Source organism: Calliphora vicina, chromosome 1 (assembly GCF_958450345.1).
Source record: "Calliphora vicina chromosome 1, idCalVici1.1, whole genome shotgun sequence".
Taxonomy (NCBI): Eukaryota; Metazoa; Arthropoda; class Insecta; order Diptera; family Calliphoridae; genus Calliphora; species Calliphora vicina.
Genome location: NC_088780.1, coordinates 106,030,682 through 106,045,283, shown reverse-complemented (window position 1 = coordinate 106,045,283; position 14,602 = coordinate 106,030,682). Strand labels below are relative to the sequence as shown.

Below are 14,602 nucleotides of genomic sequence, written 5' to 3'. Positions count from 1 at the left end.
TCAAAATTTTGAAATGAGTTTGAAAAATAGCTTATCCTGAATGTGTTCCAGGCCAGCCAAAAAAGTTTAAAGACCAAGAATTGGAGACATTACTCCAGGAAGTTTGTTGTAAAACTTAACAAGAGCTTGCAAAATCATTGGTAGCTACTCCAGCAACAGGATTCGTCCAAAAGCAGGCAAATTGGATACCACACGAATTGAAGCCAATAGACCTTGAAAGACGATTTTGCATGTCCGAAATTATGCTTGAACGCTATAAAAGAAAATAATTTTTGCACCGAATTATTAATTGCTATGAAAAATCCTACCATTACGTAAGAGATACAAAAGCCAAATATCCATGGCGCTAAGGTAATTCTCTTAATTAAATGGGAACACAAGTGTCCTATCTATTATAAGGTGCTGAAATCTGACCAGACCATCACAGGCAACCTGTAACGAACGCATCTGATTCGTTTGAAGCGACCAGACATGAAATCGCTCGGCCACATGTTACAATACCTGTTAAAAAGTATTTAGAATGAAGTGGTTGGGAAGTTTTGCCTTACCCGCCTTATAGTCCAGACCGTGCCACGTCCTACTGCTATTTATTTCGATCGATGCAGAACATTTTCTCTGGGATACGCTTCACTTTGGAACCGACTTTGATTCGTTCTTGGCCTCAAAAGATGAGTAGTTCTTTTGTCTCGGAATACATATGTTGCCAGCAATATGGGAAAATGTCAAAGCTAACAATGGCTAATACTTCGAATAAATTTATATTGTACAATTCTTTCAAAATAAAAGCTAAAACTTTGAAAAAGTCCCGCATTTTTAAGTCATAAACCCAATAGTAGTTTTATACAAATATTTAGGCATCCATTAATGAAGATATTTGCGAAAACCAAAATAAAGTCAGGGTAAATAACGAAAATTTCAAAATTTATACTTAAATATCTTTTAAACTATAAATAATAAACAGGAATTTCTTTACCTTCATTTTTAATTATTATTTGCTTTATTACAAAGTTTCATTTATTGAAATATGTTCAGATTTGTACAAGTTACAAGCTATGCAAAGTGGTCGACTTTAGCACATTGTATCTCACATTGTGTTCTAACATGAAACACAAACAAATTGCATTTGCTTAACTCTTTGCGGTTTAGTGGTCACTTCACTAACCACCTTTTCTATAGTCTTTAAAACATAGTTTATTGGCATTTTTCCAAACAATTATATTTTTTGAAGTCATCATCAATGCCAACCGCCACAGTGGTTAGTAAACTAACCACTTTGTGTCTTTAACCTTTAGTGGTATACATCAACTATTTATTTCCTAAATTTTGTTGAAATCTAGCCAACGGTTTTTATAACGTTTTATTGTTTCCTGGGTTTCTCTAACTTTAAAGTTTGTTGATTTAAGGTTTTCTTAGTTACACTCACAGTCATTTTTACACACATAAAGATATTGCCAAAAAATAACAAGTTTCTTGAAATTTTCCTAGAATTTAAAGCTTTTTCTTGCAATTTAGTACAACACACACAATTTTTTTAAAACACACAATTTTTTCAATTTACTGTTTCTGCCAAAAACACACCAACACACATTTTATTTACACTTTAAATTTTAGTTTTTACTTCCATAGAAAAATATTTAAAAACAAATATTTATAATAAATTACTAATTTTTTTTATAATTACAATTATTTAATATACTCGTACATACTTAAACATATATTTAATCAAACAAAATTTATGAAATTTTTGCTAAATTCATTTACAATTTACCCAAAATCTATTAATAATAATGTCAGCTTATGCTTCCAATTTTCCAAGATTTATTTAATGTTAATTAATTAATATTTTACAAATTAAAAAAAATAATTATAAAATACATACACACGTAACAACAACAACTAATGCAACAAATAATTGAATAAAAAAAGTCTAACAAAATATCTATTTTTTTATTTGTTTTTTGGTATTGTAATTTTATTGAAAATTATCAACCCAAACAGGAGCTTATGCACCCGATTGTGATATTCAAGGTTTCTATAAGCCAACACAGTGTCATAATTCGGTTGGTGTCTGCTGGTGTGTCGATAAACATGGCGTTGAATTCGCCAATACACGCACTCGAGGAAAACCCAATTGTGGTAAGTGGAATTATGTAAATAAATAAAACATATTTATCTAAGGGGTTTTTAGCAAACAACTGTTTTGACGAGAACCCATGGACTATGTTTAAAACTAAGCAATTGATTGATGATTGATGATTCGTATTGTTTTATTTTTAAGGGAATTCAAAAATTTTAAAGTAAATTTTTAATTGTTACACCGTACGACACTCAATATTCGACACGAACCGGATGATATACGTCTGAAACAATAAATTAAATGGAGAAAAACTGCGTTTTCGGTTTTTCATTTCGTGATCCTGTTTCCTTTTAAAAGGACTTCAAATTTTCAGAGGAGTACATTTTTAAAAAAATGTTTTGAAATATTTCTGATCATCCTAGTATGCCAAATTTGGTGTCAAATGATCAAGAAGAGTTGTAAAATTTTTCGTATTACTTTTATTTTATCCTGTCAGGATCTAAAAGATGTTAAAAATATCCTTTCAAATTTTTATCCTTGAATATCTTTTTAGATTTCCAATAATTTTTTTTCAAAAAAATAGTGAGTTAAAGATCCAAATATTGAATACCACATGCCAAAATTTCATCCTTCTATCTTCACTACTTAATTAAGTATTAAATAATATTTTAAATTTACATTATTTGATTTTTTTATATTTTATTTTAATATATCATTCGAAAACAAAATATAACAAAAAACGTTGTGAAAAGAAACAAAGAATACTTTTATAAAAAACAAGTAAAATGGTATAGTCGGGCAAGCCTGACCTTATGATACCCTACACCGAGTATATGATTATAAAGAGTTTTCACTTGATATGAAACTTATTTGTGTTGAATATTATTTGAATACCAACATTTTCGGTAGTGGGCCTTACATGGGAGCTTTGACTAATTATGGACCAATCGTCATAAAATTTGGTGGAATGCTTTGCGAATATATTAGACATATTTGTGTAGATTTTTTTTGGATACTGGGATATTTCAGAGATTTATGCATATTAATGACATTTTCGAGAATGTTGCTTATATGAGAGCTATGGAACATTGTTGACCGACCGTCACAAAATTTGGTCGTGAGAATTCGGCTTATATAAAATTTAATTTTGCTGAATTTGGTTTTAAGATGTTTATAATTAAGATATTTATGAGAGCTTAACTATTTTCTAATAGGGCAATCGTATGGGGGCCCTATTTGGGGTAATATAAAGGTTTGTGCCAAATTTTGTCGAATTATCTTTAAAATTGCAACCTGTAGTTTAATTACAAGGTTCACATGGACGGACGGACAGAAGGACGGACATCGCTTAGTCAACTCAGAAAGTGATCTTGAGCAGTTTAGTATGCTTTGTGATGGGTATTGGGACAATATTTTTATATGTTGCAAACATCAGTCCTAACCAATTATACCTCCCGCACTATGGTGATGTAGTTTATAAACATGCACTTTTCATGATAAAACTTTTTTGTATACTAATAAATATATAAAGGGTGAAATTTTGACATTTAGTATAGAATATTTGGATCTTTAACTCACAATTTTTTTGAAAAAAAAAATATTATAAATCTAAAAGGATATTCAAGGATAAAAATTTTAAAGGCAATTTTTAACATCTTTTGATCCTTACAGGATAAAATAAAAATAATACGAAATATTTTACAACTCTTGTTGATCATTTGGCACCAAATTTGGCATAGTAGGATGATCAGAAATATTTTAAAACATTTTTTTAAAAATGTACTCATCTAAAAATTTGTAGTCCTTTTAAAAGGAAACAGGATCACGTAATGAAAAACTGAAAACGCAGTTTTTCTCCATTTAATTTATAGTTTCATACGTATATCATCCGGTTCGTGTCTATCGATTTTTTTCTCTTTTTGTAGTACGGTGTTATAATTACTCTGTAATTTCATAATTCAAACAATTCTAAAGCTGTGGTCGGCACTCTTATCCACCAGGGCCGGAACCCCATCAACAATTCAGATATATACAACACGAATGAGAGCAAAACTCGTTAAAGAGAAACCAATTAAATATTGTACCTCCAAAATACAATCAGAAAGTTATTTTTTTATTATTGGGTGTATGACTTAAAAATGTGGGATTTACAATAGATGGCGATCTTTTGAACGCGGTTTTTGTATAATAACTTATATGAAGGGTACATATCTGTCATTTATTGTCACTAGTTATTGAACATTATTTTTTTTTGCTTCGAAAATGTCGAGTTTTTTTGTGCCACCAAAGCGTCACGCGGGAAGTTTTACTTTACCTCTTTAATTCGAAAAAAAGTATCGTAGAAGCACACCGATTGCTCACCAAAGCTTATGGTGAATGTGTTTCATCGGTTTCAACGTGCGAGAGATTGTTTGTTCGGTTCACAAGTGGTGATTTTGACACGGAAGTCAAAGATCGCCCAGACCAGCCAAAAAAGTTTGAAGACCAAGAATTGAAGGCATTACTCCGTGAAGATTGTTGTCAAACTCAACAAGAGCTTGCAAAATCATTGCGATTTTACAATATCCACGAGCTCATATGTGAAGCCCGGCCAACCAGCCTAATCGACACCAAAGCCAAATATCCATAGCGCTAAGTTAATGCTCTGTATTTGGTGGGACCAAAAGGATCCTATATATTATGAGTTGCTGAAATCTGGCCAGACCATCACAGGCAACCTGTACCGAACACAACTGATTGTGGTTATAGTGCAAAATTATGTTTGAACGAATCGTAGAGGAGGAAAATAAAATTTGTGACCACCCAGTTAGGATACAATATAATCTAGTTAGAAAAACTTTGTACAGCTTGTAACTTGTTCACATATTGTACAGCTTAAAATTTGGAAATTTTGTTTTTTACCTTGACTTTATTTTGTTGTTCGCAAATATCTTCGGTATTGGATATTCAAATATCTTTTTAAAAATATCCTCTTTTTTCTAATAAATTCCAAAATAAGTTTCTTTCATTAAAAACTGTCCATATTTGCACAAGTTACAAGCTGTACAAAGTTTTCCTAACTAGAGGTGGTTGACTTTGGCACCCTGGCACTCGTCGTCACGAACTTATTTTTTAGATTATTATCCCCATTAACACGAAGTCTGGTTATGCCTTAACTAATAGTTATACTGTCGGTTAAAATTATTTTTGTATGAAAACTGTCAGTATAACTATTAGTTAACATATAACCAGACTTCGTGTTACTGGGGGTTAATACACAGACAAAACAGATTCGTGATAGCAACCGAATTTGTTGCCAATCGAATGATTCGGTTGCACATATAGAATTTTTCGATTATATCAACAGAAATTCAGTTGATAAAGAAGAATTTCGGTTGAAGCAACCAAACTTTTGTTACCCCTTCTAAAATATTGTAGCCACAATTGTAAAATTCGGTTACTAAGGTAGAATCATTCGATTGGCAACAAATTCGATTGCTATCACGAATCTGTTTTCTCTGTGTAATATTTGATCATATAAGTTTAAAACAGTATTTTGCGTATTACATATTTTAAATCGAAAATATGGTCTCCAAAATCCAGATTGCAGAAGATTATTAGAAATAACTTAGGGTATAAAAATAAAAACTTTAAAGGTCAAACCAAGCCACATAATCAAAAGATCAGTTTACAGCAGTTATTTCAGGGGATTAATTTTTTAAAACAAAAATAAGTGATAATTTCTAACACTTGAATTTATAGACGAGTTATTTTCGCTATCTGTTAAAAGCACTATAGTGTTTATTTGGATATCTAAAAACATCACCAAATACATATGGGCAATTCCTTGTCATCGTACGCGACATTTGCACAGATAGAGTGGAATAGATTTTGCAAAAATAAGAATATCTGAAAAATAAGTTGGTCATTATGTTCCATTCAGAGGGTACTTCATTTTAAATAAATATTACGAACTTTCGAAACATTGTTGTCCAAATATGGGTATATCGTACGTGACATAAAACGGAAGTAATTTTAAGGTACATGTAAAAATATGCAAACATTTGCGAATGGTGAAAGCGTTCTGTTTACTTTTAATTTCATACACTAAACCAAATAATTTTCCTTTACAATGCGTCATATTTAAATAAAAACAATCTTCGGATGATTTTATAATAAATAAAATTTAATACCGTACGTGACAGAATTTTCTCTTATAGTGAAACTATATATATTCTATAAATATATCTACAAAAACTAAAAAAATAAATAGAAAATATATATTCGGTTTCAATAAACAATTTGATATCAAAAACAAAAACAGAGTCAAATTCATTTCATACTACATGCTAATTGGGAGCTTAGATTTCGCCGCCATATTAGCCTAAAACATACGAATTAAATTAAAAAAATTAAATATAGTCAGTTTAAACTATTATTTTTGTCCTTGTCTAAATACTAGGGTATTCGAATTATTCAATTTTTCTCTTGTTGGAATAAAACGAATAATTCGAATAAGAGATTTTAACTTGTTCGAATAATTCGATCACACGTTTAAAATTAATCGAATTATTCGAATAATTTTAATTTTTTTAAAAAAGTAAAGAATGAAGTTTTGACGTCGGTTTTTTAATATTTTATTGTTAAAGAAAAACAAAAAATAACGTTAAAGTTCAACAATTCAAATATTGATAATGTTAAAAAAACATTCGAAAACAAAGTCCATCCTTAAATTTTCAACAGAAATATTCTCATCAGATTAACTCCCGAAAAATCTATAAAATAATTAACTAGAAAACCTTTAAGTTTCCGTTTTGGGGCTATGCTTTAAAAAATTTGAGCTAGTTGGGCATGATCCTCAATTCAAATACAATATAAAAGTATTAAGAACTTTTTTATGTCGTTCATCAATTCGGGTTTTAAATTGAGTAACTTATTCTTTAGTAAATTAATTATTCACTATTTCTAAATTATTTATAACAAATTGTATTCTACATCCAGCTCTATCAACGTTGCCGAATCTTTGCTTAATAAAGTGGTCTTGGGGATTTACACAATAAAGGAATATCAAATCTGAAATTTGATATCATTGTCAGTGAACGTGAACGTGGCTAATTTGATCATGATTGATGCATTTACAAATACGCAAAAAGTTTATTACCATGTTTGACAAAGATGTTCAAAATCATGTATAAGACGAACTCCATGCTTTTCTTGCAACAAAACGTTAGTTTGCAATATTTGTGTTTATCATTTGATTTATTAAATACTAGTTGACCGGTAGGATTTACTAATGTTAGTTCGTCAAGTTTCACCAACCCACATACACCTGCCTGTTCTTATTTATTTGCAAATAAAATATCTAAATTTGTACTGCATACTTTACGGAGCTTTTTTTATTACAGTTGACTGGACTCAAAAAAAATTCCGAGTTTTACCCGGAATTTTTTAATTTTTTTCTTTACAAACCATCTCCTGAAAATTTCGAATCGAATAAAAAAAAAATCAGCCAAATCGCTCCAGCCGTTCTCACGTGATGCCATTACATACATGGACCATTTCATTTTTATATACACACAGTTACTAAAGTATACGTACGATTTACTTTTTGGGACTTTTTTTAAAAGTCCATATATTTAAAAATACAAGGCCTGTCTCATTCATTTACTCACTCACTCATGACTGGGGAGTCAGTGAATGAGTGAGTGATTGAATGAATGAGTCAGGCCTTGTATTTTTAAATATATGGACTTTTAAAAAAAGGCCCAAAAAGTCGATCGTACGTATACTTTAGTAACTGTGTGTATATAGATTTTGCAACACTTAAGTACGCGGTTAATAACAACACTTATATACATATATTTTAAGATCATGGCCTTCATCTATTTCAATGTAATCATTATAAATGTCATCATCAATATCACTTTCGATGACCGTTTCAAAATCACATTCTCCATCACATTTAACTCCACTTTAATCTAAGTTGATATTTTGATTATTAATTGCGATTCTTCTAATATTTCGCCAGCTAAATAGCAAATATTTTATTCCGTACTTTTTATTTTGATTGGTTCAAGTCCTAAAATAAAAATTTTTAAAGATTTCTTTTTAGAATTGTAACTTCTTGCAGTAATACAGGCAAATCCCGGTATAACGAATCTCACTTTAACGAAAATCCGATTTAACGCACGGTGGAATTCGTAACATTGACCACCTTATATAACGAACGTTTCAAAAATTGTATGCTCGATATAACGAATGATGAATTGTACGCTCAATATAACGAACAGAAAGTATAAAAAACAAAAGTAGTAAAGAATGTAAAAATAAGAAAACAGTACCGTTTTCAATGGTTAATAATAGGTGCTATCATTTTTTCTATAGTGGTTTTAATTGCTTGTTTTCACAATATCGAATAAAAGATTTCGTTCGCATTCTAAGCGAAAGAAAACTGATTCGTTCACATAAATATGAAGTTAGGGAATCCAAATTTAGCTTTCTTTCGCTTAGAATGGGAACGAAATCTTTCATTCGATATTGTGAATCAGGCTATAATTCATGTGAATTAAATATGGGAAACCGTAAAAGAATTTCATTGAAAGAAAAACTAAAAATTTAGATGAATGAATGAAATATGGAATAACGAAATTATCAACATGTATTTTGAAGAAAATAAAAACAAACATTTTATCGTGACTAAGTGTTTCCTGTAAATTATCTTTACACAAATTAAGTGGAATCTAGAATCTTCAAAATCTGTTTTTTTTTAATGTTTGTCCCTGAGTTTAATTTTCATTTTCCGAATCGAAATCCCTTACAATGAAGGCTTTATTAATCGTGGATAATGCACCAGGCCATCCTCCAGAAGAAAAATTAGTAAAAACTACTAAAGATATAAAAATTTGGACGATATTCATGCCTCCTAACGTCACACCGCTCATCCAACCTAGTTTAGTTAAATTCCAATATAGAAAAAGTTGTCCAAAATTAAAAAAAAAACATCTCGATATAACGAATTTTTCAATTTAACGAATGGGCCTGACAACATATCGTTCGTTATAACGGGATTTGCCTGTATTTATATATTTATAGATGGAGCTATCGAAACACTCATCTACAGTGATCCAAAGTCCCTTTGGCTTTAGTTTTTTGTCGAATTTCAGAAACAATAAAATTTTTGTAGTCATTATTACTTATTTAAATTTGAAATTATGAACAATTTTAAGCAATTTAATAAATTTAAATATACATATATGAACATTTATTCGTTTTATTCGATTATTCTACATAAAATTGTTCGAATTATTCGTTATTCGAAAATGGCCATTTTTAAATTGTTCGAATAATTATTCGTAAGAAATTATTCGATTAATCGAACGATCATTAGTCGAATGAATACCCTACTAAATACTTTCACATTTTACATATGATCTTGAAAAAAAGTTTCAAGGGTTTTTGTTTTGCCAGTCGTGGTTGTCATTCTCGTGGAATTACCCATATATATTTAAATTAACAGCTTCATATATATATTTTTTTAATTTCACAACACTTTTAAAATCCTTTAATAGTTTTAGTTTTAAATTTTGGAAAATGTAGTTTAAAACTATTTTTTTTTAATAACAAATTTATGCATGGAATATTTCCATAATAAATAATTCAAGCATTAAAGAGGATTGCGTCTGTATGTCCATGGGAGAGAGTGTATATTTGTATATCATTTAAAAAAGATGAAAACAAATTTCCATTGCTGTATTGGATAATTAAAAATTCATAATGGTAACATTGCTTTATGCCAAGGATAAAACGAGTGGTTTTTGTGGGACACTTTTCTTTTAGGAAAATTGAATTTTAACTTTTCTTTCACTCTTGCACATACAAGCATGTTTTATTAGTCTTTTTCGATTTTCCGATCTAAAGAAATGCTTAAAATTTGAGCAATATCGGATAACGTTAAGAGAGGTTGCCTCCATTTGAATTAAAATTTCGAGTTATGGGCCAAAAATGGGTTATTTTCCAGAATGAAATGGAAATTTAAATGTTTAATAAGAATCAAATTAAAAAATAGTTTTTTGTATTCTATTAACCACTAAACGTAACCATAAAATATAAAAATTTTCTGACAGATTTCATGAAGAAATTTGTTTTTCTCTACTATTTTAACGGCTGTATCTACACTACTATTTGGATTTGGAGGGAATTTGTGGATTTGGAGGGAATTTGTTCACAAATTTGTTAAAATTATTTCTTTAAAAACATCGTAGTTAATTTTCTAATACGAGGGCGGGCGGGTCATTAACTCCGTGACTTTCTCGGACAACACTGCTCCTGTCAGTTGAATCCAGTCAAAACTTTAACTATCTGCGTCCTTTAGTTTGTGTTAGATAAATGCTCATTAAGCATTAAATTTTATGGAAAAAAACCATCAGTCAAACCAAGGCTAAGCTTGATAAATACCATGGGAACTGTGCACCATCAATTTTAATGGTAAAAATAGTGGTTTACTGAATTTCGAAGTTGACGAACATTTTGAACGACCAGTTGAGGGGTCTACACCCGAAACAATTGAAAAAATGCACGATATGGTGTTGGCCGATCGGAGATTGAAATACTCAGTGAGTGATTTCAATTTTGAATGATCCCTTGGGTATGAGAAAGCTTTCCGTAAGATGGCTCACATGTGCAGTTTCAATGGCAATTATCTACAAATTGCTCCCTCATTCGCCGTTTTTTCTGGATTTAGCCTTTATTTGAATGATGTTTTTTTTCGCAAAAATTAATGCTTAATGAGCAGACGAAATTCACTTTTTTCCAATTTCTCCTCAAGTCACGAGGTAGTCTGCTATGAATGTAGCTTGTTCAAATTTGAACAGGAGTCAACAGATAGATGACTGTTGACAGGAGCAGTGTTACCCGTTCTGTTAAGAGTCGGGAAATTAAAAAAGCCGCTGACTTTTTGATCCACCCTTGTATATTTAAATTACAAATGGAATGAAGAAATTGCTGTTCCTACTACTGGCTCGGCAACAAACAAAATCTCTTTATATTAAATTATATTAAATTTAAAATTCAAAATGTTTGCTTTCCCTGTTTTCATTTTAAATAAATTAAAATGATTTTTGAAGTGATTGAAAATTAACATTTATTGCAGACAAATATGTATATGCCTAGCTGTCTATTAAGTTTGTTATAATTAAACAGATATAAATTATCCTGCTGAATTCTCATTTTCAATATACTTAGTACATACATATGTAGATAAATATTTATAACCAATTTTACTGCAAAAATAATATACATATATGGGCAATTCCAAGAGAATGATAACCATGATAAAAAAAATAAGAACCCTTGAATGTTTTTCTCAAGAGGATCTGAATAGGAGAAAACACTAAAATTGTACTATGTGAAGGTATTTAGAGCTTATTACAACATTTTAAGGGCATAAATAATTGTTTAAACTGACTATATTTAATTTTTTAATTTAATTGGTATGTTTTAGGCTAAGATTGCGGCGAAAACTTAGCTCCCAATTAGCATGTAGTATGAAATGAATTTGACTCTGATAGTTTTGTTTGCTGTTATCAAATTGTATATTGAAAACTAATGTATATTTTCTATTTATTTTGTTTTATTTATATAAGAGAAAAATCTGTCACTACGCTAGTCACGTACGCTATTAAATTTTATTTATTATAAAATCATCCAAAGATTGTTTTTATTTAAATATGACGGATTGTAAGGGAAAAATATTTGGTTTAGTGTAAGAAATTAAAAAAAAACATAACGCCTCTCACGATTCGCAAATTTTCGCATATTTCTACATGTACCTCAAAATTAGTTCCGTTTTATGTCACGTACGATATACCCTTATTTCGCTCGATATTTTAAACAACAATTTTTTGACAAGTTTTTTTAGACAAGTTCGTATTACACAGTACAACATTTTTCAGGCCATTGCTTTGGGACTCAATTCTGACAATTGCACGTGAAAGTAGCCCCAAAAGTAAGAACTTCTGTATCATTAGTTTTGTCAAGTTGGCTGCCATAATAATTTAATGGCCATACGAATTTTTTTCCTCAAGGTGGATTTTTATCACTTTTTCTATATTTTAGCACGGTTATATCTCGTTTACCGTAAGGAATAACTCTTTTGTGGCTGAAGAAAAGTTGTAGATATTGAATAGTAGAAGAAAAGTACGGAACATACCTACCCGAAAAAGTTGCATCCTGTGCCTTAAAAATTTCAAAAATGACCATTTTTTTTAAATTTTTTACCAATTTTTCACCTTCTTTGCTCAATAACTGGATTACAAATCCAATTATGGACCGAACACCATGAAATTAGGTCGTGTGATTTGTGTTTATATGAAAGTTATTTATCATGAATTTTGCTTCTATACCATCATTTTTAACAGATTTATTCACTTTAAAATGATTTTCGGAAGCGGGTTTTATATGGGAGCTATGAAATTTTAAAAAATGGGCATTTTTGCGATTTTTAAGGCACTGGATGGAACTTTTTCGGGTAGGTATGTTCCGTACTTTTCTTCTACTATTCAATATCTACAACTTTTCTTCAGCCACAAAAGAGATATTCCGTACGGTAAACGAGATATAACCGTGCTATAATATAGAAAAAGTGATAAAAATCCACCTTGAGGAAAAAAATTCGTATGGCCATTAAATTATTATGGCAGCCAACTTGACAAAACTAATGATACAGAAGTTCTTACTTTTGGGGCTACTTTCACGTGCAATTGTCAGAATTGAGTCCCAAAATCATGTGTTGTACTGTGTTATTTTTTTAAGATATACAACCCTCTGAATATAAGAACATAAATACCAAATTATTTTTCAGATACTCTTATTTTTGTAAAACCTATTGCACTCTATAGGCGTTCAAATGTTACGTACGATGACATGGAATTACCCATATGTACATGTTTGTATGTAAGTACCCAGCGGCGAAAAGAAGTAGTAAGCAGGCCTTCTGGAAGGCCTTATTTAGCAGACACAAGGACTTATTGACCCATTCCATACTCATACATTTTTTACACACGATGTCCTAGCCTAAAACCATAAAAAAATTATGATTTTAAAAGTTTGGGGTCATTTTAACCCCAAGTGCCATTAAGCGTTAATTTCCATTCTTGTGCTGTTATTATAAACCCTAGAGTTTATGTTATATTTTTCTTAAGTTTCATCAAAATCGGCCCAAAAGTATATAATATTTCGCTATCTCTCCATGAAAAATTGCAAATATTGAAAAATTTGACCTTTGACCTTCACGATTTAAGGGTTAACGTTTTTCGATTTTAGTAAAAGTTTCAGAGTATATTTAAAATTGTCTGTGCTATAATATTCTGAATAAGTTTTGCTTAAAATTCATAAGACTAAGGAAATAGAGCTCATTCGCCAAAAAATTGCCATATAATTGGTTTTTCTCGAAAATTTAAATCGCAGGTACGGAAAAACTATAAAAGATATTTTCATAATTTGTTCACATTTTTATTCCCTATTGTGTTGACAATAAATCCCAATGAGATAATCAAAAAATTCTGAAATTTGTTTAACAAAATTTTTAAAAATTGGAAAATGGAGTTTTGAAACTGCCGTTAAAAAAATTTTATTTTTTTGTTCATACCTAAGAATAGGTTAACGGTATCATACGAAGAGAAAAACTCATATACAAGTAAATATGGACATATTTTAAGTAAAAATGAGATTTTATTTTAATATTTATCAAAATCCTACCTTTCTTGTTCTAGTTGCCTGAGACACGTTAATGGCCTGGCGAATTTTTAATAACTTTAAAATTTTTTGACCAATTTCTGTTTTTTATGTCTCATTAGAACGACAATTACGTACACATTTCGATTATTTTAAATTAAGTAGCAAAAGTAATTTTCTAATGGCAAAATTTTTACAAAAACTGAAAAAAATGCATTTTTCCCCTTGTAAATGCATCTCAAAACTTCAGAGGGCTTGCGGCACGTCTTATCCCCAACCGATTTACCTAAAATTTTTTCAGGATGATTTTTTTACTAATGTTCACCAAACTGGTGGGTGAGAATGGCCAAAATCCAACTTTCGTTTATTAAGGGCCACCCTAATGTACATGTTTGTATGTAAGTATCTATATGTGTATTGATATATGTAAATCTGTAATCAACACCCACAAAATAACATTATAAATTTATGTACGAATAGTATCTACAAAATATGCATTTCGAAATAATAAATGTAAAACATTAAAATCAATGTAAGACAAGACGACTGAGATTGAAAATAACAAACAAAAACTAATTATTAAATCGTACATGTGTTGTTTTAATACACAGACATTTAATTAGATGATGTGGAATTACGATTTTAATATTGTGTTTGAATAAATCTAGTCGGCGCACAGAGGGATTTTGGTGTCAAAAAAATTATTTTTCGACCACTCAATATAAAAAATCAAATGATGCAATTTTGTAGAGAAATGTGCACTTCTAGTTTTAAGAAAAATTTCATTTTATTTAAAAAAAAATATAAGTAAACTTC

General features: G+C 30.0%; 1 protein-coding gene across 2 annotated transcripts in view; it reads left to right on the top strand.

Annotated features, from left to right (window-relative positions):
- Cow (Proteoglycan Cow) overlaps positions 1–14,602 on the top strand; it is a 305,796-nt gene that overhangs the window by 286,714 nt on the left and 4,480 nt on the right. For both annotated transcript variants that reach the window (XM_065515436.1, XM_065515437.1), the window contains exon 10: positions 1,999–2,136. In XM_065515436.1, the coding sequence (XP_065371508.1) occupies positions 1,999–2,136 (138 nt within the window). The remainder of the gene's footprint in view (positions 1–1,998; positions 2,137–14,602) is intronic.